The sequence below is a fragment of the Neomonachus schauinslandi genome, chromosome 4 (assembly GCF_002201575.2).
Source record: "Neomonachus schauinslandi chromosome 4, ASM220157v2, whole genome shotgun sequence".
Lineage (NCBI taxonomy): Eukaryota > Metazoa > Chordata > Mammalia > Carnivora > Phocidae > Neomonachus > Neomonachus schauinslandi.
The window spans coordinates 151,001,108-151,027,069 of record NC_058406.1 but is presented as its reverse complement, the minus strand read 5'-3'; the positions used below and the strand labels follow the sequence as shown (position 1 = coordinate 151,027,069).

Below are 25,962 nucleotides of genomic sequence, written 5' to 3'. Positions count from 1 at the left end.
ACAGTTTCTGCTGAGAAGTACAGATATAGCAATATTTAGCTATGCAATCACACTCATTAAAACATAATTTACACATATACTTTAATCTGATACAGATATAACTCAAGCAAACTTTTTAACATCTTTCTGGAGTAAAATGAATACTACCCTCTTGACTCTTACTAGATCTTATTGGAGTCATGTAAGTAATTATATTTATTTCTAATGAAATTGCTGCTTCAATCATGTTTTCCTTAGTCACATTATATCTTTTAAAATGCATTAAATGAAAACATTCAATCTCCCAAATAAAATATACATTTAAAAATTTGTCTACACTTCAAAATGACTAAAATGGTAAATTTTACGTTATATGCATTTTACTGCATTGAAAAATTTTTCATGGGTGAATTATCATTCAAATTAAGAGTAGCAACAATTAAAGTGTCAAAAATCTAATAGAATGTGCCAAAATCTTTGAATTTTTGGCATGCATTTTTATAACTGTGTTTTATAGACAGGCACATATTCGGAAATTCATTACTTCTCAGAGATAGTATAGATAGAGATGTAAGTACAGCTGACCCTTGAACAACATGGGTTTGGACTGTGTGGGTCCATTTCTATGTATTTTTTTTTAAATATACTGGAAAAAATTTGGAGATATGCAACAATTTGAAACAAAGACAAATTGTGCAGCCTAGAAATACTGAAACACTTAAGGAAAAGTTAGCTATTATTATAAGAATACCACATGTAATACATATAACGTACAAAATATGTGTTAAATGTTTATGTTATTGGTAAGGCTTCCCATCTAAGCAATTAGTAGTTAAATTTTTGGGGAATCAAAAGTTTTGGGGAGTCAAAAGTTATACATGGATTTTCAACTGTGGGGGTGGGAGGGTTAGTGCCCCTAACCTCTGCATTGTTCAAGGGTCAACTATACAGGCCTAAGTAAAGATATATACATGTAGATATAAATATAGATATACACATAGACATAGACACACATAGCGGTAGAGGGGAAAAAAAAGAAAAAAGATGTACGCAATACAATGTAGGCCAGACAAAAGACTTAATACACAAAGAGCTCTTATTAAGTGATGAGGAAAAGATGAGTAACAACTTAGAAAAAGAGTGTACTTTTCATTAATGAACCTGACAAAAACCCGAAAACTCGGTTAGGATGAGAGTAAGGAAACAAAACTGGTGCAGCTACTTAGAAGGGCAATTTGACATTTGACATCCCTTAACATTTTAAAGGTACATGCTCTTTGATCTAGTAATCCTTTTGCTAGAAATTTATTTATATACATTCTCACCCACGTCATGAAAAAATGCCACTAAAAAGGTGTTTATTGCAAAAAGTTTATATAAGCAAAAGATTAAAATTAACCACAGTTCACAGAGAAACATGGCAGACTATATTTTCCAAAATGGCCATAACAATATGCATCCTCTTCTGTATGCTCTTATTCAGGTTATCTGCTTAGGAAGTACTTAAGCATCTGAATTTTGAAATTATACCTTAAAAATCCCACCACAACCACCATTAAAAAGACAAGAAACAACTTTAAAAATAAGATAAAAGTCTGGAAAGATTTTTGCAATTACAATCAATTGGGGATTTTTCTAGTTACAGCAGCTGAATGGGAATTTTAAAACTTTTAATTTAACACAGGAAGCCAAAAAACAACAAACAAGACAAAAATGCAAAAGAAATCAAGAAATAAAGCGTTTTTTCTCTCCATTTTCTCAAAGAGCCAGGTTTTTATTCCTTCTGACACGTACACAAATCAGTGAAGCACAGAACCTGCTTCAATAAACCACTGCTGTGTAGGAAAAAAAAACGAAGCTAGAGTTCCCTACTGAACTTCTGACCTCTGTCTTACTGCAGAGGTGCTCAGGTGCTCAGTGTAACCATGCTCCCATCCGTACTAAGAGTGAGCCCTCTTATTGGCCAAACTATGCCTGCACATAAGTGTTGTTCAGAAAATACCACAAATCCTGCCTTTGTCAAAAAGGCGTCCAAATAGACTGGAGGTTCCTCAAAAACAAAGAATTCTAATACAGAATTACCATATGATCCAGCAATTCCAGTCCTAGGTACATATCCACTAGAAGTGAAAATGGGCTCCAACAGACACCTGTATGACAGTGTTCATGGCAGCATTACCCACAATAGCCAACTCAACGCTGGAAACAGCCCAAGTGTCTGATAGATATAAGTTAACAAAACGTGGTACATCCATAAAATGAAATATTATCCGGCCATAAAGATGAAGTTCTGATACATTCTACAATATGGATGGACCTTAAAAACATCACGCTAAGTGAAACAAGCCAAATATTCATGATTCCACTTATATGAAATATCCAGAATAGGCAAATTCATAGAGACAGAAGGTAAATTAGAGGTTATCAAGGGCTGGGAGAGTTATTGCTTAATGGGAACAGAGTTTATTTGTGATGATGAAAACATCTTGGAAATAGTGGTTATGGTTGTAAAATACTGTAAATGTAATTTATTCCATTAAGGTACCCCTGAATAATAACAAATGGAAAAAATTTTGTTATATGTATTTTACCACAATAAAAAAAAAATGAAAAAAAAAAGACTTCTAATTCAATGATCAAGACAATTTACATTTTACACGTAATGTCTGTCTTAAGAAGAAACATTTAACATTATAGATAAGATCCTCCTAGCGATGACCACCTAAGGGCATGACACTGACATGGATGGTGAAAATTAGTTTGTCATGTAAATTTCTCTCACATGTATTGTTACAAAAATTTTATTCAAAGGAGCCCTAGAATGAACATCTAAACTGAAATGAAAGAACAATGCACTGTGAAAATGCCCCCCGTATTAACAAGTACCAGTCAAAGACATCCCAAATCATTCAGTACATCAAACAGATAATATTTTACGATGAATAAGCAAAAGTTGAATGCAGATCAAATGTGCACACTGAGAAACAGCTACGTCTGATTCTGGACGATTTACCAGTATAAACACTATTGAACATCTATTTAAAAAGTCTTAGCCATACTGGCACATCTTGAAAAAGTGACATACTGATGCTGCTTTATATTCTAGGCCTAATTTCAAAACTTAAGTGGGAGATGAAGCATATACACTATGTTTATTTATTTATTTATTTATTTAGATTTTATTTATTTGAGAGAGAGACAGAGATAGTGAGAGAGAGAGCACAAGTGGGGAGGAGAGGGAGAAGCAGGCTCTCCACTGAGCAGGGAGCCCAATGCGGGGCTCGATCCCAGGACCCTGGGATCATGACCTGAGCCGAAGGCAGACACTTAACCGACTGAGCAACCCAGGCGCCCCTACACTATGTTTATTTTTTTTTTATTTGTATTTGTGAACCCTATTGATATTTTAGATGTGAAATTTAAGGTGTGAAACCTTAAATTAAAATAGCATTAGGGATATTAGAGGAAAAAGGATTCAATTTAGGATCAGTTAACATGCAATTACTATTTAGAGACCAGTTCAGTCCTATGATTTGAAGGTCATTTGTAATTCCTGAACACTTCTATATCAGTACTAAAGTATCACAAAGTCAGAAAGGTTGCTTTGCTTCCTGATTTGTCTGCATGACCTTTCCCAATTTTTTCATACAGCCCTCTTTCTGTACTTCTCTCCACCTCATCCTAACTTTTCATCTCCTATAAAACTTTTTTCCTTAGGTCTCAATGAAGTTTTCCCTTACCAATTATTTACATTCAAATAAAAATAATTAGAAAATTATGGAAATATAAAATATACACTACAAAGAATTTTCAGGAAATCACAAAAGCTTACTAACGTATCTTATTTTAAGTGAAATTACAGAAACTCACTCTGGTTAGGAAAATAAATGCTTTTATACTTACCAGAGAGACAGCTAGAAAACAATATCCTTAATTGTTAAAAAAAATTTAGAACTTTTTATAATATAGATATAAGACCTTATTCTTATTTTTATCTAGATACAAATTTTCTGCCATTTTAATGGAAAAAGTTATAGATACTGTGATATAATGATGTTTTTGAAAGGTAATGGACTACTTCAAACTTTTACCAAAATAATCATGTTTCCTCTAATAAAGCCAAACTACTGCTTCCATAGTGTTTTCCCCCTACTTTCAGCTGAGAAGTCCAAAAGATGGCTTGAAAAATCTCCCTGACCTTTTTTATGTCTATTCTCTGCTTGTGTGGTTATGAGAAAATGTTATTATGACACTCAAACTAGTTCTCAGAGAGCTAAATTATTTAAAAATATAGGTTTCTTTTTGGGGCACCTGGGTAGCTCATTTGATTAAGTGTCAGACTCTTGGTTTTGGCTCAGGTCATGATCTCAGGGTCCTGGGATGGAGTCCTGAGTCAGGCTCTGCGCTCAGCAGGGAGACTGCTTGAGATTTTCTCTCCTTCTCCCTCTGCCCCTCCCCCTGCAGGTGCGTGTATTCTCTCTCTCTCAAATAAATAAATCTTTTCAAATGCCCCCTCTAAGACTGTATGGTGACTAACATAATTAAATTAAATTAAAAATAAATAAATAAATATAGGTTTTTCTTAAACCTACGTAACTTTAATATAAATTATATTATCTAAACATTTATTAGATACTCACATAATAAAGAATAATAACAAGGAAAAAGCATAAAGGTCAGTGTCTCTGCAATGAATATGCAGCTTTTCTGGTTAGCGGTTTCCTCTCAGATCACTTGTAATTGCTCAGTGAAGACTAACTTTATTCTTTACCATTCATGTGTTTCTACAAACTATCTGAATAAATGAAAACAACTGTATAGTGCTATCAGAATACAGTGATGCAGAGAGTACTAATTTATCTCAAAGTAATTAACTTTATGATAGCTCTTAGCAAAAACCAGAAGGAAAAGAATAGGAACTAGCTTGTATTAAAAATCCATTAAGTATAATATGCTGAATTTATCTCTAGACATCTTTGTAATTAAGAACTATAAAGCTCTACAAATATATTTTTTATTTATAGAAAAAAATTTTTTAGAAGGACCATTACTTTTAGCAAAACTGAATTATTTATGATGTTAGGCAGAATAATCTTCCCTATGTGTTTGCAGACAGAACAAGAGATAGACTAGACTCCAAGAAGAAAGAGAATGGAACTTGGTGCTTTTCTTTTTTTAATTTACCATCCCTGATCATTCAAGCTCTTCCTCCTCCACATCAGGACTAAAAGGAAAAAAAAGCTCTACTGTTCTCACGTGGCAGAAGCTGTTACTTATCCCTCTGATAGCATTCTCTCTTCTTTCTCAAATTCACAGGGCCTTAATTTATGAGCAAGGTACCCTACCACTTAGGGAAACACTGTTTCTCAGGCTCTCTCACACTGGGGTGTAGCCATATGACTAAGTTTTGGCCAATGAAGTATAAGCAGTAGCGAAATGTGGGACTTCCAAATATTCTACTTTGAAAGAATGGGCACACCTCCTCCTGATTCAACTCTCATTTATTGAGAGCTTACTAAGCAAGTGGCACTATTCACATAGTCTCAATGCAGTCATCATTGGAAAGTAAGCTATCAGGAAGGCCTATCAAGTTAAATACCAATATTATCATTTTATACATAGGAACTCAGATTAACTTGCTCAAGATTTTATACTTCATAACTAGTAAAGCTGGGATTTGAACTCAGGTCTCTGTAACTCCGAAGTTCATACCATGTGAACCACTGTACTCTAATTTCACTCAAAATTCTGAAAGTTCTTCACTGTTTTATAGCACAGGGGAAACTAAAAATTTAAAAGTTACTCTCATGGGTGGAGGCAACGGGATTATAAATTCACTTTATTTTAAAACCTAAAATAATCTGCACCGAGAAGCCTAGAAGAAGCCACAGGAGCCTTGGAGTGTTGGCTATTTTTTAAAAAACTAATTTCTGGTTACCTTGTATATGGAACCTAACATTTGAGTTTAATAAAACAAATGACAGTAAGCATAAGCTTTACTAGCAAAAGCCCCAACGAAAAAAATCGTTTCTTATTCTGTAACGAATTGAGTCAGAAACATACCCAGTATTCTGACATATCTCCTGAAGATTTAGTTGTAGAATGACTATTACATATTTACTTTTTCTAAAACACACCGAAGTGCAAAATACAACCACTAACCATATTAAAAAAAAAAAATAGGAAACTAAAACCCCCAAATGGAAGTTATGTAAAATCAGACCAAAAAAAATCTGAAGACAATACCTTCAATACTTGGCTGCATTTCTTCTGTTTTTGGAACAAAAATTCTGATTACGCTTGTGTTGATATAAATCAAAGGTAAACTGCGTGAAGTCAAGGTATGGCTCCTCATGGGCTGACCAGGAGATTTTCTTTTCTCTTTTTGGGTCCTTGGTAGTTTTGCTTGAAATATACTTGCAATGGCATTAAGCAAAGGAAAGCAAAGGACAATATCAAAAGCTTGTGCTGAAAGAAGAATTTCATGAAGAAAATGAGGGGAACCATCCGTTAAACCTTCAGATAACTTATGAAAACTTCTTCGCTCATTTCTTGATGTTAACTTGTGGCGGACATTTTTTGTTACAGCTTTTGTGTATGTCAAAGAGAGAAATCCATGCTGCTGATGAGAGCCATCTAGAAGTTTTGCTGTTGTCTGTTCCAGAAAAAGGAAATCACAATACACACTTCATTAAAAAAAAGAAAAAAAAACTATTTGGAAGCAGAAAATAATCTCAGTTGGTATTATAATCTTTTATTATGTCTATAACCCTTGATGAGCACATTACTGATCAATTCCAAGGATGGGGAAAACCATCTAAGACTTAGAATGACTCAAACGAAAATTAGAAAATCAGGAATCCCGAGTTCTAGTTCTAGATCTTGAGAGGCAATTAAACTTTGTTGTGTCTGGGTCCATGATTTCTAAATTTTCTGTAACTTTCAGAATTTGGAACAAGTCATCCCTGGATTTTATCTTTTCATTCTTGATAATTCTTCATTGAAAGTACCAATATGCTGTTGTAACATGGGTCACAGGGAGATTGTTTATGCAGATGAAACTGAAATAACCATGTTACATATTTCCACTTGTAATCAACAACCTGAATAGAAAAGATGATTGACTTCCCTTGACCTAACACTTACGAGAACAGTTTTTCCTTAGATAATGTGGCTAATTTATACGATGACTGAGCCCATAAAAAGAGCCTCATTGATACCATGCTTTGATAACTAAACCAACCATTTAATGCATGTTTACTGGAAACAGTAACGTAACACAAAAATAAAACATCTGTCTTTTAGAACCTGCTTATTTTCACTGGCTATCATATTGTTTGTAAAACCTAACTATCAACTCTCTTACAACTCAAACTCATATTCCTTGGGTCTAATGTTATATTAATATGCACACAACATTTAAGTAAAAATTATATCATTAAAACATATTTCTGACAAAACTTGTCCGCTTAACTTATATTCAGATGACACACTATAAACAAATTATAGTAAAACAGCATACTTTTAAGAGTGAAGTAAAACGCATACTTTGTATTTGTCAACATATGAAAAGGACAGCTCTTGAAAGTTTTCCCGAACCAATAAATATACATAAAATCCTATTTTGTAAATTACTCAACATAAAATTAAAGTTAAGTTGTTATACTCCACATTTCCAACCTCTCTTCCCAGGGCCTGATAAAGTTTTTAGGTTACTAGGGTCCAATGTGTGGTGTCAAGAGAGGAAGTAAACTGAGAAGGAAGAACAAACAGGAAAAAAGTGAGAGTGGCAAAGTGGCAATGTGTTGGGACCTACGTCATGCCAGCACTGGGGAAGCTCTTTTGCTTCCATTCCTTCCTCTCATGTTGCTGCCTGTCATCCAGTGACACAGTGGGAGGAAAAGAGTATGCAATTCCGCTGTCACTGTTTTTTTTTTTTAAAGATTTTATTTATTTATTTGACAGAGAGAGACACAGTGAGAGGGAACACAAGCAGAGGGAGTGGAAGAGGGAGAAGCAGGCTTCCGGCAGAGCAGGGAGCCCAATGCGGGGCTCGATCCCAGGACCCTGAGATCATGACCTGAGCCGAAGGCAGCTGCTTAACCGACTGAGCCACCCAGGCACCCCCTGTTAATTTTGTTTTTAATCTGGACTTTACAACAAAGAAGGGTGAGATAAAATTTATCTTTGTATATGTTCTTTTTTAACCTAATTTTCTGACCATTAAGAATAACTTGGGAGATAGGCATTAAATGGATGTACAAATAATCATATTTCATATAGCTGTCCTGCCCTCAGAACATTTTTTTAACCGTTCCCAACTTTCTCGTTGCCTCTCTGATTTCTCTTTCCTTTTGCTTTCTACACTCAAAAAGAAATACAGTAAAACAGGAAAAAGTGCTACGAGTCTTATCACCATCTTGCTGGACAGCAGGAAACACTGGATGGAGAAGGGTGGCTGGGGTATGGCTGCTCAGCAACACTGTCTTTAGGTCTCTAAACTGGACTTGGGGGGAGGGGGCGGAACAGCCATCAACCACTAATCTACATAACCTTGCTCAAATAATCCTCATAATGGCAACATATGAATCCTGGAAAAAGCATAAAAGGTGTTTCACTGTATAAATGCTTTGATCTGGAAAATATCTTTTAAACATATTGAATGTAGGTACTCTTAAAAGGTAAACTCCCATGAGAGAAAGTTTGCTGAACTGCTGCATCTTTAATTCCCTTAACGTAAGAGGGGAAAAAAAAAAATAAAAGAATCAATGAATACTGGCTCGAGTTGAGATACTGTAAATATTACTTTTCATACAGTAATAATATCTTATTCTCTTTAAAATGAAAAGTTAGAAAATTAAAGAAATATTAGAAAAATTTTAAAACTTCAGAAAAACTGATAAAGAAAACTTAAAGGGCATTAATAAATAAGTGGGGGTTTTTCATGAATATACGTTAAAATTATTCAAAATGTAAAAAAAAAATTAAGAATGTTTCTCATAGACACTAATAACATTCAAAGAAATGAAAATAAATCTGAACAGAACTTTTGCTGATATAAAAGCCACATTTAGAGACATCTTTTTCCAGACTAAAATTCCAGAAAAATATAAAAAATCAAAACAGAAACTAGCATTTGCTATGCAAATACAATACTAAACATTAAATCTAGGAACACAATTAGTTAAAATATTTGGTTAATTTTTATCATTTTTTTTTTTAAGATACAGGTCTTAAATTCCTTTTGAGCTACAAAAAAAGAGGAAATAGTTCCCACATGCTAAGAAAATATCTAATAATGTTTGCAGTGATTTAATAAATTCTTAAGAGAATTGTTATTACCACTGTTGATAATCTGGTCTTAATATTTTAAAATTACATGCATTTGCATTGACTTTAAGAATGTCATTTAAAAGAATTAGCTTAATAACATATCCAGATATATTGTACCACTAGAAAAAACAACGTTCTAAACTTCTAAAAGCCACTGGTGTACAGTCTAGTATTCATCTTCTATCTGGTCAATGACAGGCATGCAGCCTTTTCCAGTTTCAAGAGGTCACCAAGTAAGGTACTTTGAATTAGTTGTGCGAAGGAAATGGCATAATTGAAAGGGGGAAAAAGCAATCCAAGTAAGAATCATAAAGGAAATGACAAAGCAGTTTAGTCAACTCTTGATCATTCAAAACATGCACAATTTAAAAAACATTATACTTAATGTCCTACACTTCGATTTTCTTGTGCTGATGGTAAAATTAGGTTGTAATCACAAAACCAGAGTGAAAAACAGGATATGCAAGTAACCCAGAAACAAATTAGATTGTAGTGGAAAACCAGTGTATGATTTAAAAGTACAGTAGAGTTCATTGACAAAGTGGATGATATAGAGGAAGATGAAAATCAAGAGTTGACTCTATGGATAGTTCAATTCCTTCTCTGGATTCCTGTTAGTGGGAGTTCTGTAGCATAATTTTAAAATGATTTCTTACAGAAGGAAAGAAGCCAGAGCAATTACTGAAAGGGTCCTGCTTGCTGATGGGTCGAACCAACAAGGTGCGTCTGTTCAGCTTGTCAGTACAGGAAAGGAAGACACCTCCACATTGCCCCAGAGACCAACACTCTTCCCCAAGGCTTGAGGTGATGGACAGGAGCAAAGAAGGTGAAAAGACAAAAAGCAATAAAAGCCATAAGCAAAAAAATCTAGATAGTTTTAATATTGCTGCAGTCTGCATAGGTTTACGTTTGAGCCACTGCTAGGTATGGCTTCTGTCTGGACCATCTTCTGCAAAAGCATTGTTAATGGAAGTAAATGAAAAATAATTGCTTTTAGTGTAAAGTGACTACTTTTAGTTTAGATAAAGGACAATCCAACAAGAACTCATTTACGAATAGGAAAGTCAACATAATAATACATTAATGATAAAGTATTTTAATAAAAGCAATCCTACCTTTGCTGTTTGAAAAATTTACTTAATACCTAGAACAGGAAAATGGTTACAAAACACAAGCAGTTTAGAGGAATAGTTTTATTTTATAATGTAATTTTGGAAGAATAGGTCAAAAAGAATTTACTCTGAGCTTTAATTCTTGTAACCATTAGTCCTATTGCATGAAAGAACAAAGATAAAACAGTTTACAAGATATTTTTTAAAAATCATAATTACTAAATGAGTCTCACCACAGGTTTTTCTTTGCACTGCAGAAATACTCCTTCAAAATGTCCTGACTGCCAACCTTCCCCTGGCCTGGAAAACATAAGTTCACCTTATCTGTTCTCTTCAATTTTACTGAGTTAAAAAATTGAGCATATATAACTATTTCAAATAGTTATTATGTAAACAACACTACACTGAACTAAAACATGGATCTGACAATGCAATTAAGAACAATTTATATTAGCACCACACCCTGGTCATTTTGCATAGAAGCATTTGTCTTAATGGTAAAACTGTATACTTACTGATTGGTTATTTATTTCTATCTCATCCATGAAACTGTAAGGCCCATAAGGGCATGACTGACGTCTATTTTTCTCAAACACTATATCCTCAGTGCTTAGCACATGCACATAATATACACCCAATAAATATTTTGACTAAGTGAATGAATAAATTATTTAAAACTTAGATAAATTTGACAGTAAAGTCACTGATGATCTAGAAGACACATTATAATATTCACATCATCAGGAAATGATTTCAGCTATAACATAATAATCATGTATCACCTGCAAAAATCACTTTTATATAGAGATATGCTATTCAGGAGGACCTAAAGAACTAAAGATTCCATTATCAAAGATCAATTAATGATTCATGGTTAATGCAACAAAACAATTATATGCTTTGTAATATACTATCAGTAAAACAGATTTTAATATATAGCCAGCAAAATATTTTGAACTTCACAATTACGACACAATGTTTTGGCTGGACAGATTTGATAGTCATTGACATAAGCAATATATGTGATAACCAATGTGATAAAGAATCAAAATTCAAATTTTTTAATGTAGAATTGGAAACATGTTAAATAAAAAACATTCTCCTTCTATGGTCTATGATGTACCAATAAAGGTACAGAAACATATGTGCTTCTGAAGGCTCTCAATAAATAACTGCTGAATGAATATTATAAATGCAGAGAAAAAATAAACTTTAAGACTGTTTCTATACCCATATGAAATTGAAAATGATGTTTCAAAATTTTTTAAAATGTGTGAATTTTATGGTATGTAAATTATAATTCAATTTAAAAAATACAAATTCCAGAGTAGTTTTCTAAAGCAAAAAAACACAGAAACAAAAAACAAAACAAAAAAACACAAAAAGCATTTGTTATTTTTATTTGGGAAAAATTAATGACAAAATTGCTATGCATCTTTAGAGTGAAGATATCTAAAACTTTACTTTTTTACTATCATTATTTATTATCATAAACAAATATGTATATATTAAACATAATTTAAGTATAAATTATATTTTTTTACATCATACTTTTGATAGAAATTTACTAGGGAAAGGAAAATTTGATTCTAGGAATATCCACCACATGTGTATTAATCAAATGTGAGACAAGAAAAGTCTCCAAAGTACAAAGAGCCATGAGCTGTCACTATTCCATTTCAATCTGTGATTATTCTAGTATGGGGAGTAGATGGGGAGTAAGCTTATTTCATTTAATATGGCAATATGGTATTTGTGAACAGATCTGCCATCTTATGAAACAAAACTTTGTTATATTCCATATATGAACGAATTCCAAGGAAAATGGATCAATTTATCTGTTATGAACCCTTTTTGGAAATAAGTACAGTATTTTTTAGAAATACCCAAATTAAAATATAAAAATTCTTATATAGACTGTGTTCAAAGAAAGTATAGCTTTTCCCATATTTCTTATACATTATTTACCTGCTTCTATAGTGATCAATATTGAAACTTTCTATTTTACATTTCACTTTGGTATATACATCCTGAACATCTATGGAAGCACTGAGATCTTCTAGTTCACTGACCATACAAAGCTCTGCAATAAGAAGCAAACATTAAAATCAGCATAGGCCTCACAATCAATATTAAAACCTTCTATTTTAGTTTTAATGTTCACATATATATTCTTGACATCTACAGAGGAAATGAGACTTTCTCTTCATTAACCACACAAGATTCTACAATAATAAGGAAAAGTAACATCAAAAGAGCCCTCACAATTAAGACAGGATACCTATTTCAAGACAGAAGAAATCCATTAATGTTTGAAGTGCTGTATCTGGTATCACTGCAATACTTTCAGTGACAATGATAAAATGCATCAATATAATCAATGAAAAATTACCTAATGGCTTTTGGAATGGATTTTAATATAAAAAGACAAAATTTAGGTATTATATTCAATATATTAGTATTGCTAATAGAAATCACCTAAGTTAGAGCTAATGATGTTTGTTTAAGTGACAGTGATAAATAAAACTAAAGTCTACTATTTCTTCTAAAAACAGTTTTAGTATTTTATCTTTTCAGTAGAGGAGAAAAGTAACCCTGTACCTGTGCCTTTATTTTCAGGATCTGGAGCAAAGAGTTTTATAGTAATTTTGGGGAGCACCCACTGCATCCACAGACTAACACGTCCACTGGATCCACCAATGTTACTTGTAGTTTGTTCCAGGGTAATAGAATCTGAAAATGGTGAATCATCACCTGCTTGTATGGAATCTCCCTGGGATGAGAAAAAACAACAACTGTTTAATAAATAAAAATAACTTTAAATAATTATATAAAATTTGAAATTACCACTGATAACTTTTCCGTAACATATATTTGCTAGCAATAATCATATAAATGCTTATGCTAATACATGATGTTAATAATATATATACTAATCACATGTTTTTTATAGTTACAATGTCCATGCATGTCATTCCAATCTCCTCAAGAGTTCATAAGATCCAGAACAAGTTTGGGTTGTACCAGTGGGTATTTCCTTAGAGAGTAGGGTCTGCAAGCTAAGCTATAGCCAAGGGACAAATCTTGTTCTACTTTTGGAAATAAAGTTTTACTAGATCACAGTCATATTCATTCATTTACCTATTGCCTATGGCTGCTATTTAGCAGTTAAGTAGTTTCTGTAGAGATGCTATCTATGGTCCACAAACCCCAAAATATTTACAATCTAGCCATTTATAGAAACAGTTTGTCTACCCCTGCTATACAGTACTTAAGTGAATCTACAATATCCATAGCAAAATGATTAGCATAATTAGCATGGCTTAAGAGACAGAACACTTATCATGCCTCCCATATTTTAATATAAGAAGACATTAAAAAGGTAGATTTGACATATTTTTTTAAAAAAAGTTTTTAAGTAATCTCTACACCCAACATGGGGCTTGAATTTACAACCCTGAGATAAAGAGTCACATGCCCTACCGACTAAGTCAGGCAGATGCCCCATCAATAGATTTTTTAAAATGATTTATAGGTAAAGAGCATGAGCTTATTCAATTCAACAAATATATAATGAATTATGAATATGTAAGTTCCTACATTTGGCACTAACAAACTTTCTGGAAAAAGTTCATTTGGTCATTGTTGTTTTTGTTAAATCTTTTCAGCAGCTGTTAAGTGGTCTGGAGAAAAATAAATCCTGGTATTGAGTTGAACAGCTTCAGCCTCCAGGGCAGGAAGACATGGTGCCAGGGATAGTGATCAGTCACTCATGCATTCTGTTCTGTTCTTTCGGTATTTGGGTTTTTAAAATTCCAACTTCGCTGTCCATTTAAACCCTTCAAAAATACCCATTATCTGAGAACTGATCAAATACCTTATAGCATGCTTATTTGTTTAAAAGATGTGTATATATTTTTAAACATTAGTTATATGTACTTAAACTCCGTCTGGTAGGCAGCATGGTATACTAGGGTTAAGGACTTCTTCAGACCCTAACCATGGGATTTAACCTCTTGGAGTTTGTTTCCTTCTCTGCAAAATGGTTCCTTTGATATTTATCTCTTAGAGTTGTTAAGAAGTAAGAACAGAAATGTAAAGTGATTACATATAGTAAGCAATTTGTAAGTAGTAGGTATAATTATCACCATCAAACTGAACCACTACTTAGAAATTGTACACTCACAAGTCTTACAGAATTTGGTATTCAATACTCTCTTGCCTTTCTCATTTTGTCATCTTTCTAACTTCAGCACATTTTCCTTTGCCATATATCCTCAACTTCTAATAGTTCATTGTTGCTTTGAATGTCTCAAACAAAATGTTCACTTCCTATGCTAAGGAGTCATGACCAGTAGTCAACAGCCAAAACAAAACATCCTTAAAATTTAATAAGAAGACAACATAACATGGTGAGTATACTGTTTTCTAAGGAGAGTTTCTCAGAGCAGAAGCCACTAATCTGGCAACTAAGAAAAGGGAAGATAAGTAAAACCTCATACAAAACAAAACCAAGGGCACCTGGGTGGCTCAGTCATTAAGCATCAGCCTTCAGCTCAGGTCATGATCCCAGGGTCCTGGGATCCAGCCCCGCATTGGGCTCCCTGCTCGGCGGGAAGCCTGCTTCTCCCTCTCCCACTCCCCCTGCTTGTGTTCCCTCTCTTGCTGTGTCTCTCTCTGTCAAATAAATAAATAAATAAATAAAATCTTTAAAAAAAATAAACAAAACCAAAATTTCTGCTCTCATTACCACAGATAGACCATCTACTCAGATATATTCAGTGCCTACATGAAGTGTTTACCTTCACCTAACATTTACAATACCTTTCAATCAGAAGGAGAATTTAATTTCCTTGAATCCCCAGAAGGAGACCAAATGAGGATTCTTTTCACAAAAGAACAGACAAGTACTTATTGTTGGAATACTTAGGCACCAGGCACAGCAAAGCAGAAGTTGCCTGTGATTTACTGTGACAGAAAATTACAGACTTAAATCTGAAGACAGTGTAGTCGTTCCTTGCTCCACTTATACCAAGCAAAGCAGACAGCTCACTGTGATGTTTTCATATAAATGCTTTTCCAAAATAAGTAGTCCTAACTCTGCTATAATTGAAATTCTTACAATTTGAGAAGGTATACAAAAATTCAGGTTTTGGGTTGCGGCCTAAAGTGACACAATATCTAATGAAAAGCACAAACTGATCCCAGAAAAGGATGCATTTTACCAAGTCAAATTCAATAAAAGACACATAATGTAGTCAATATGCCTTTCTTTACGGGTAGGTTCTTAGAGCAGAAGCATTTATAAAGTAAATTATCCTTCAAGAGTTAGAAGAACATCATAATCCCAAGAATGGAAACTGCACAGAAAACAGCACCTCAAATCAATGCGACCTAGATTTTTTATATTATTATGTTCAGTAGGAATGGTAAGAAAACTGTGGCTTCAAATTTAATAAGTAAGCACTCCTGAAAAAGACTTTTGCTCTCCTTGCTCACACAGTTTCAATTTTCATTTTGGATTTACAACATTTGGTGTAGTGTTGTTAAATATGTTTGTGCATTAATTTTCTGCTCTATTTCCAAATCTATAGCAAAAATTGAGCCAGAATTGGAGATGCTGAACTATTTTCCCACACCTCTTTATGCCAAGTTCTAAAATATACACTTCAGTTCTTTCACCATTTTGTTGCAAATTGACCAAAAGACTGAGTTTATTTTTCTAGCTGACTTTATCTTTGTTCATCTGGAAGAGCAAACACTGCAGCCCTTCATCCTTGGCCTGCTTCAGAGCTCAGGGATGATCATAGTTTTGGCCACACTATTACTCTCCCTTATCAAAATAACTCCAGCATTCTTGTTCAATCACAAAACTTCCCAAAGGGCTAAACACTTCCACCACGGTTTGTACTTAAGTCAACAGTAACAAGTGGCCTGCTGTGGTTTCTACTACCTTTGCTCTCACTATTTCAATGCAAGGGGGGAAAAATGATCAACTGTTTTTAAGCTTCGTACTTACGCCTCTTACTCCTATTTCCCCCTCTACGACCATCCAGATTGATATTCAGGAAGCTAGAGCTAAATTCACTGAAAAGTATGGTACTTCCTATCAACAGGTCAACATAAAAAGAATTACTCATAGTTTAAAGTATAAACCAGCCAAGGATCATATAAACAAATACTTCTCTTCTTCTTAATACAAACAATTGTTAAGAGTGTGTTTTTAAAACTAGATTCATGTATAGTGAATTCTTTATAGCCAAATAATTAATATATTTGACCTGACTCAGCAAGTAAAACAATACTTTAAGTAGTAAATGTTTTAAAATTTTTATGAATGTTTTTGAATGCAAATATTAATTAGAAATAAAAAAAGTTCAAAACTGTGATTTCAAAAATTTTCCCAGATACATAATTGATATAAATAAGCACAACAAATGTAAAGTGACCTCATAGAAATTTCTTTCTAGATATGTCTCCTGAAGCAAAGGAAACAGAAGTAAGAATAAACTATTGAGACTTGATCAAAATAAAAAGCTTCTGCACAGCGAAGGAAACAATCAACAAAACTAAAAGGCAATCTAGGAGCAGAATAGGAGAAGGTATTTGCAAATGACATAGCTGATAAAAGGTTCATATCCAAAGTACATAAAGAAATTATAAAATTCAGGGTACCTGGGTGGCTCAGTTAAGTGTGCAACTCTTGATTTCGGCTCAGGTCATGATCTCAGGGTTGTGGGACTGAGCCACAGAGCCGTGTCAGGCTCTGAGCTTAGTCGGGAGTCTACTCTAGATTCCCTCTGCCCTTCCCCCTGCTCTCTCTCTCTCTCAAATAAATAAATCTTAAAAAAAAAAAGAATAAAACTCAATACCCAAAATACAAATAATCCACTTAAAATGGGCAGAAGACATGAACAGACATTTTTCCAAAGAAGGCATACAGGTGGCTAACAGATACATGAAAAGATGCTCAACATCACTCATCATCAGGGAAATACAAATCAAAACTACAATGTGGTATTACCTTGCACCAGTAAGAATGGCTAAAATCAACAACACAAGAAACAACAGGTGTTGGCAAGGATGTGGAGAAAGGGGAATGCTCTTGCTCTGTTGGTAGAAATGCAAAGTGGTGCAGCCACTCTGGAAAACAGTACGAAGGTTCCTCAAAAAGTTAAAAACACAAAACTACCCTACGATCCCACAACTGCCCTACTAGGTATTCACCCAAAGAATACAAAAATGTTAATTCAAAGGGGTACATGTGCCCTGATGTTTATAGCAGCATTATCAGCCAAATTATGGAAAGAGTCCAAGTGTCCATCGACTGATGAATGGATAAAGAAGATGTGGCACGCGCACGCACACACACGCGCACGCACACACACGCGCACACACACACAATGGAATATTACTCAGCCATAGAAAAGAATGAAATCTTGCAATTTGCAGCTACAGAGTATTATGCTAAGAAAAGTAAGTCAGAGAAAGACAAATACTATACGATTTTACATGTTATGTGGAATTTAGGAAACAAAACAAAGGAATAAAGGGGGGAAAAAGAGAGAGAGGCAAACCAAGAAACATACTCTTAACTATAGAGAATACATTGCTGGTTACCAGAGGGGAGGTGGGGGATGGGTGAAATAGGTGATGGGGATTAAGGAGGGCACTTGTGATGAGCACTGAGTGATGTACTGAAGTGTTGAATCACTATACTATACACCTGAAACTAATATTACACTGTATATTAACTGGAATTTATATAAAAACAAAAAAATGTAAGGTGACCTCAGATTGATAGGCTAATTTATATAACTATTTATATTTAAAAAATAAAGTAAGTCAATAATTGAGAAACCAAAGACATTTCTGATATGATTATTTGGAAATAGGAAAAACATTACAAACAAAATATTTTGTTGATGTATGCGAAGGCTAAAAAATAAGCTTCACTTCTCTAATCTATTTTGATATATTATCTTTGTCTTCCAATAGCTATTCAGTTGATCAGATGATAACCTAAATGCTACGATTCCCACATATTTTTTTAAGTAGGCTCCACCCCCAGCGTGGAGCCCAGTGCAGGGCTTGAACTCATGACCCTGAGATCAAGAGCTGGGCTGGGATCATGAGTTACATGCTGGTGGACCCGTAATTCCCACATTTTGAATAAAAGTTTCTCCCTAAATGTTGAGGATAAAAACCATTTAAAGATAAATATTAAATGAAACAAGTCTACTTCCAGGGGGAGACTTAAAATGATTACAACACATTCTTAAAACAGCAATTGAATATTCAAACTAAATTTACCATTTTTTTTTAAAAGATTTATTTATTTATTTGAGAGAGAGAGAGAGAGCATGTGTGTGAGTTGGGGGAGGGGTAGAATGAATGAGAGAGAGAGAATCCTCAAGCAGATTCCCTACTGAGCCGGATCCTGAGCTCGATCCCACGACCCCGAGATCCTGACCTAAGTCAAAATCAAGAGTCAGCTGCCTAACGGACTGAGCCACCCAGATGCCCCAGACTAAATTTACTTTTTAAAGGACTGTCTGGAATAATAATTTGAGGTAGATTACTGCTTAGTATTACTGCACTGTAATAACTAAAAAACTGACAAAAGTTTTGCTATAGCAGTTGATGCCAAACAACTTCTCAGTCCAATATTCACTTGCTTTTCAATAAATGTCTCAATAGATTTAACTGACATATAACATTATAATAGTTTCAGGTATACAAGATAATTATTTGTATATACTGTGAATGACCACAGTGAATCTAGTTAACATCTATCACCATGCATAGTTACAGGTTATTTTTCTCTTGTGATGAGAACTTTTAAGACCTACTCTCTTACCAACTTTCAAACACCAAATACAGTACTATTAACGATATAATCACCATATTGTGCATTTTATCCCCAGGACTTATTTTATAACTGGTAGTTTTTGGCTTTTGGCCACATGTACCTATTTTGCCCCATGTTCACTTTAAATTTAACTGAAAATAAATGTTTTAAATAATTACTGGAGACTAAGAAATGAACTGCCTCATGTGAATTTTTTTTTAAGTTTTTATTTTAATTCTAGTTAGTTACCATACAGTGTAATATAAGTTTCAGGTGTACAATATAGTGATTCAGCCCTTCCATACAACACCCTGTGCTCATCACAAGTGCACTCCTTAATCCCCATCACCTACTTCACCCATCCCCTCACCCACTTCCGCTCTAGTAACCATCAGTGTGTTCTATATAGTTAAGGGTCTGGTTCCTTGGTTTGCCTCCCTTTCCCCCGCCTTTGTTCCTTTGTCTTGTTTCCTAAATTCCACATATGAGTGAAATAATTTGTCTTTCTCTGACTGACTTATTTCACTTAGCATAATACTCTGTAGCTCCATCCATGTTGTTGTCAATGGCAAGAGTTCATTTTTTTCAATGGCTGAGTAATATTCCTGTGAGTGTGTGTGTGTGTGTGTGTCACATCCTCTTTAAGCTAGGCTGCCTAAAGCAATTTTAATCCCTGAATCAATTGAAGAATATAAGTCAAACTTTGCCATGAACCAAAGCTTCCAATGTTAGAGGTTAATCTGTCAATTTTTACTTTTGGTTGTGCTGTAAATCAGTATTCTAACATGCACTTAGCATTTTATATTTCTTGTTGCATATTAAAATTATTGCTCCCCCCTTCTATATAATACAGAATTGTCTCAGGAAACAGAATCCATTATGGACTAAATTTCCTAGTCCACCTATCTATTATGTGGATGCACATATCCATGCCCAAATTCAAATATTATAAATTCCTCTAAGGATAAAGGAAGGTGTCTTAAATGTTTAAAATTTTGTAAAAAGCTGAACATTACTAGGCTAAGTATCCAATTTAAGAAATTAGAAAAAACAGGAGCGCCTGGGTAGCTCGCTGATTAAGTGTCTAACTCTTAATTTCAGCTCAGGTCATGGTCTCAGGGTTATGAGATGGAGCCCTGCATTGGCCTCCATGCTGGGTGTGGAGACTGCTTAAGATTATCTCTCTCCCTCTCCCTCTGCCCTTCCCCCTTCCTCTCTAAATTAGAAAAAGAAAAAAGAAAGAAAGAAAAAACCCTACATAATAAACCAAGGGAAAAAAGCATTTTTTAAAAGATTTTATTATTTTAGAGAGAGAGCAAGTGGGGAGAGGGGCAATGGAAGAGGGGGAGGGATAGAGAGAGAGAATTTCCAGTGTACTCCCTGCTGAGCACAGAGCCTGACATGGGGCTCAATGATTTTATACTGCCAGAATGTTTCAAAAAACTTCTAGTTATGAAATTAACAGTAAAGGGTTTTCAGGCCAGTAATAGCCCCTGGAGTCCCTCAAAGAGCAAACACACAAAATCCCTTTGAGGGAATAGGGCCTCAACCACAATGTAAAAGTCTCATAGGTAAAGTTCCACTAATGAAAAACTCCCAATATAAGGTTACATAACACATAAGGAAACAATCTACTATAAGTAAAAGTTAAGAACACAACAAACAAAAGGATTAGACTCTCAAAATATTCAGACAACAGATCTGATAAAAAATATAAAATAATTATGTTTAAAACAACAAAAGACAAAAAACAAAAAAGCTCATTATACAGCTTTATGAATTTACATCAAAGTATATTTGCAGTGACTTAGTGAATATATATATGCCCTGTACTATAATAAATCCGATTTAATTTAATCGTAATGAGTTGATATTCCCAAATCATTTAACATCCACATATTCAATAGCAATGTGTTTGAAACCCGCTCTGTTCCAAGCACTGTACCGGCTGCTTAAATTAGGGTTATCCTCTGATAGAAAGATAATAGGGAACTGATGGTAGTGGAGAGTTTTTATTTCACATCTAATATAGCATTGAAATAATATAATCATTATTTGACATCTTTACTTCTGACCCAATGGAAGCCTTTCCCCTTTTGCCCCTCCCAACTCCCTTCAAAAAAAAAGGGGGGGGGGGCGCCTGGGTGGCTCAGTTGTTAAGCGTCTGCCTTCGGCTCAGGTCATGGTCCCAGGGTCCTGGGATCGAGCCCCGCATCGGGCTCCCTGCTCAGCGGGAAGCCTGCTTCTCCCTCTCCCACTCCCCCTGCTTGTGTTCCTTCTCTCACTGTCTCTCTCTGTCAAATAAATAAATATTTTTAAAAAAAAGAATAAAAAGAATAAAATACTTAGGAATAAACTTAACCAAGGAGGTGAAATACTTGTATGCTGAAAACTACAAAATATTGCTAAAAGAAATGAAAAAAGATGCACACAAATGGAAAGATGTCCCATGTTCATGGATTATAAGGCTTAATTGTTAAGATGGGGAGTTACTGTCTAATGGGTACAGAATTTCAGTTGAGTAACATAAAAAAGTTTTAGTGATGGATGATGGTGATGGTTGCACAACAGTGCCACAGAATGGTAGATTTAAAATGGTTAGAATGGTAATTCTATGGTGTATTTTACAATAAAAAAATTGACATACAAAAGTTAACTGGGACATAAAATCATAATTAACAGTATGCTAATAGTTAACAATAGTTAACAATAACAATAGTGAAATTGAGGAAATAACATAGAAAGAAAACAGAGGCGACTGAAAGTGAAAAAAGGGGAAAAACCAAAAAACAAAACAAAATGTGGTTTAAAGACACGGAAAGAGAAAATGAAAAGTTCTAGAAAGAGTGACTAAGATAATGTAGAAGTATTTTCTCAAGTGATATTGTCTGAGAACTTTCCAGAACTGAAAAAATATATACCACAAAACCTCAAATGTTGAACAGGATAAATAACACATCTATACTTAGTGGCAACAATTTACTTAAAAAAGAAAGATTTATCAATGCACTGTGTCCCATAATTCATATGAGAGTATACATTAGAGACTTGAGTCAAAATGCAGAAACTTTCATTTCAGGTTTGCCACTTATTCACTCTGACCACAAGCAAATTACTTAACCTTTGTAGACATAACTATTCCAATATAAAAAGGAAGTGATAATATTACCCACCTCATAACATTGGTTTGAGAATTAAAAGAAATAATGCTTGTAAAGTACTCAGTTTAGAGGGTACTCCAAAATATAAAGCTAATGTAAATCTCCTTCATAAAATTTTTGCATTAGGCCCTGAGTTTAGGCATATTTATATATATAAATAATTCAATGGCAACATTTTCAGTTTAATCAAGGGTATGCCTTTTATGTTCTCAGCTCTTGTAAAGAGAAAGACCATACTGGGATTTACTCAGAACTAGCAGTCAAGTAGTCACTCAAATACCTCAAGAAACTTGATAACAGATTTTCTAAAACCTATTTTGGATTAAATAATTATGTCATTTCAATCTAACTTTTAATTTTCTCCTTAGCCCTGGGTATATGAAGAAGAGCCTGTCACAATAATTAAATGGTGTATCACAACTGCCCTATACTTTTATAATACTACTATTTTGTTATAATGAGAGAGGAGGGTAGAATATAATTACAAAACATTTTCGGGGCGCCTGGGTGGCTCAGTCGGTTAAGCGACTGCCTTCGGCTCAGGTCATGATCCTGGAGTCCCGGGATCGAGTCCCACATCGGGTTCCCTGCTCAGCGGGGAGCCTGCTTCTCCCTCTGGCCCTCCCCCCTCTCATGAGCTCTCTCTCTCTCTCATTCTGTCTCAAATAAATAAAATCTTTAAAAAAAAACTACAAAACAATTTCAATGTAACAATTTTATCTAAATCTATCAACAACTTGTTACTGGGGCAAAAACAAAAATTTTAAGAGTAAACTCAGAGCTTCCTAATTAGTGTGTGGAAACACCATGGGATGTGTCACAACTATGCTGAGACATAGATCCCTTGGATTTCAGAGTCTTTGGATAGGATCTGAGGTAAACGGGACTTTCAATAACTTAGAAATTTTTCTGATTACTTCATACACGAATATCATTTTCTATATATGCATTGACATGAAAAAGGTAGGGAAGCACTGCTCTAACCACAAAATTTATACTTAAATCTGTACACAGAGAGTTCTGTTGCTTACATGATAGTATTGTTCATAGAATGTCTTTTTAGAATCAAAAGATTATTAGGATGATGATTACCAAGAGGAGGAAAGGGATGCTAGAGCTTTCCAGGAATGCCATGTTCAAATAGGAAGAAAGGCTTTTAAAATGGATTAACACAAAATATATGTGTACACTCTCCTCACTGTCCTCCCTAGCCCCCATTTATTAAGTAGTTTCTCCAGTGAGAGAACAAGGTTTTATTTCCACTCAGTAACATATTTAAATATACAGGCAAATTCATCAAAATTACAAAAATATTTTTAAAATGGAATTCAAAGGATCATAGTAAGATACCTAACATGCTAGAACTCTAAAGTAATGAAAATTACAAAGATCAGTACACATAATTCTAGCAGCACAATAAACAAAGAGACTTCAGAAACAAAAACTTGGGCACAAATTTTGAATTCTGGATAAATTAAACCACAGATTGAGTCATAGATGGAGCATCCATACACATAGGAGGAAACAAGGATTGTACTTTCAGATATCATCATTTACTGGCTAATTCTCAAAGGGGTAAATCTAAACATTTACTGGCTGATCTCAAAGGGGATACATAGTTAACCTTGATCTCCAGGTAACTCTTCTTGAGAGCAAGGAGAGAAATTAAACATTAAATATTTAATACACAGACACCTTCTAATTTGTAAAGTTAGATTCAGCCCTAACACTGGTTATCATATTATAACAGTCTTCACAAAAATCTTCCTGCCATTTATGGAAAATAAAGCAGCTGAATTATTTTAAGATATTTCTCCGAGAACAAGTTTCACAAGTAATTGTAGGTTTCAAATCCATTTTGGACTACTCACCTCTTTTCATGATCACTCCATGTAAACAAGATGGTACATTTTGGAAATATTTGCCACTTTTTCCTCCGAAAGTCTGTTACATGGTTCTCCAATAAATGAATCTTTTGCAGTAAGATTCTTTCATTTATAGATCTTCTTCACACAGATCAGATTAAACCCATAGCTAACATAAAACCAATAAATCCACTAGGGAGCATTTTCATTGTTTATGTTTACAATTCAGTCAGAAAGAGTCCTCAACATTCTAAGTTTAAATTAAGTGCATTAATGTAAGGAATTTATTAAAATCAGGATTAATTTCTTTTTATGAAAAAAACCTCCCCGTTGTTAATTTCCCCATTTGGGCTAATAAAGACATCATTCTTCTGGCTTACCATACACTTACTACAACAAAATTGTTACTAATGTCATATTCATTTTTTAAGATCCACCTCAAATGTCACTTTCTCTGCAAAATCCCCACAGATCCCACAGAATAAATTTGTTAACCATACTCCTACAATTACAGGGCATGTTCATCTCTATTACATCTTGTATCAAGACCACCATGTCCTTTTGTGTAGGTTATACTGTACTTTGTGCGAATGGCAGTCCCTAGATGCATGAGCAACAGATGGGACCATTCCATGAGAGCGTTGTCTTTACTGGTCTTTCAGTGTTTTTTAAATGTTTCTTTCTTAAAAAAAAAAAAAAAAAAACTCCCCAAAAAGGTAGTCATGTTTACTTGGACATCCCAGTAAATAAAATACTTAGCAAACAACTGTTTAATGGAACACTCTCCTTTCTGCCAGTGAAATGTCTATATGATTTAACTTCATTTATCAATTTCACTTGTACTATCCTTTGTCTAGCAATTTATCACCCCAAGCTTTGATTACTCTTCCAAAATATTTCACAAAGTGTATTCTGTGCAATGTTAATATGTAGAAAAAAGAGTCTTTGGTTAACCAAGTTTGGACACTACTGCATTCAATATAGTGTTGTTTTTTTAAACTGCAGGAGCTTTTGTATTCTAGGAACATTTGGAATCTCCAAGAAAGAACTCACTGCTTTTATCCTACAAGGGATATGCCCCATTGACCTCATAATGGCACATTTCTAGATTCTTGACCTATGCCTCATTTGGGTGGGGGGAGGTGTGAAAAAAGTAATTCCATCACTGTGTTTCTCAGAATTTAGAATGAGCAGGGATAGAGAAGTTGCTTGTGCTGTTGTCTAATAGATCTATTCTAACATGTGTTAGAGCCTCAAAGCAAGTAAAAAATAATGCCCATTTAACTGAGTTTGATTGCCTTTACTGATTTGTTTGGGAAAAAAAAAAAATCTCCTTTACTTGCTTCTTATTCCAATTCTGTATTTTGTCAAAAACTTTATTTCCACAGGAAATGATATCTTTATTCAAAAACTTAATTTCTACCTCTATCTTTTCTAGTAGTTCTCAGTGGGCAACTTCAGCCTCTAGGGTGTGTTTTGGAAATGTATTGATGTTTTTGGCTGATTCAATCACTGGGCATCACTACTGGCATTTAAAGTTTGGAGTAGGGGAATCAAGAGATTCTATGGTAAATAAGACAGTCCTGAAAAACAAAAACTATCTCATAGAAACTTATTTTTAAAGATTTTGTTTACTTATTTGAGAGCGAGAAAGAGCACGA

General features: G+C 34.2%; 1 protein-coding gene across 2 annotated transcripts in view; it reads right to left on the bottom strand.

Moving 5' to 3' along the window:
• Positions 1-25,962, bottom strand: part of VPS13B (vacuolar protein sorting 13 homolog B) — a 762,353-nt gene that overhangs the window by 328,389 nt on the left and 408,002 nt on the right. Inside the window, exons 26-29 of one of the 2 annotated variants that reach the window (XM_021688693.1) lie at positions 13,026-13,197; positions 12,393-12,507; positions 10,658-10,724; positions 6,226-6,634 (exon numbers count right to left, since the gene is read on the bottom strand). In XM_021688693.1, the coding sequence (XP_021544368.1) occupies positions 6,226-6,634; positions 10,658-10,724; positions 12,393-12,507; positions 13,026-13,197 (763 nt within the window). Of the gene's footprint in view, positions 1-6,225; positions 6,635-9,968; positions 10,111-10,657; positions 10,725-12,392; positions 12,508-13,025; positions 13,198-25,962 lie in introns of both variants that reach the window. The other variant, XM_021688692.1, reaches the window with a different exon arrangement.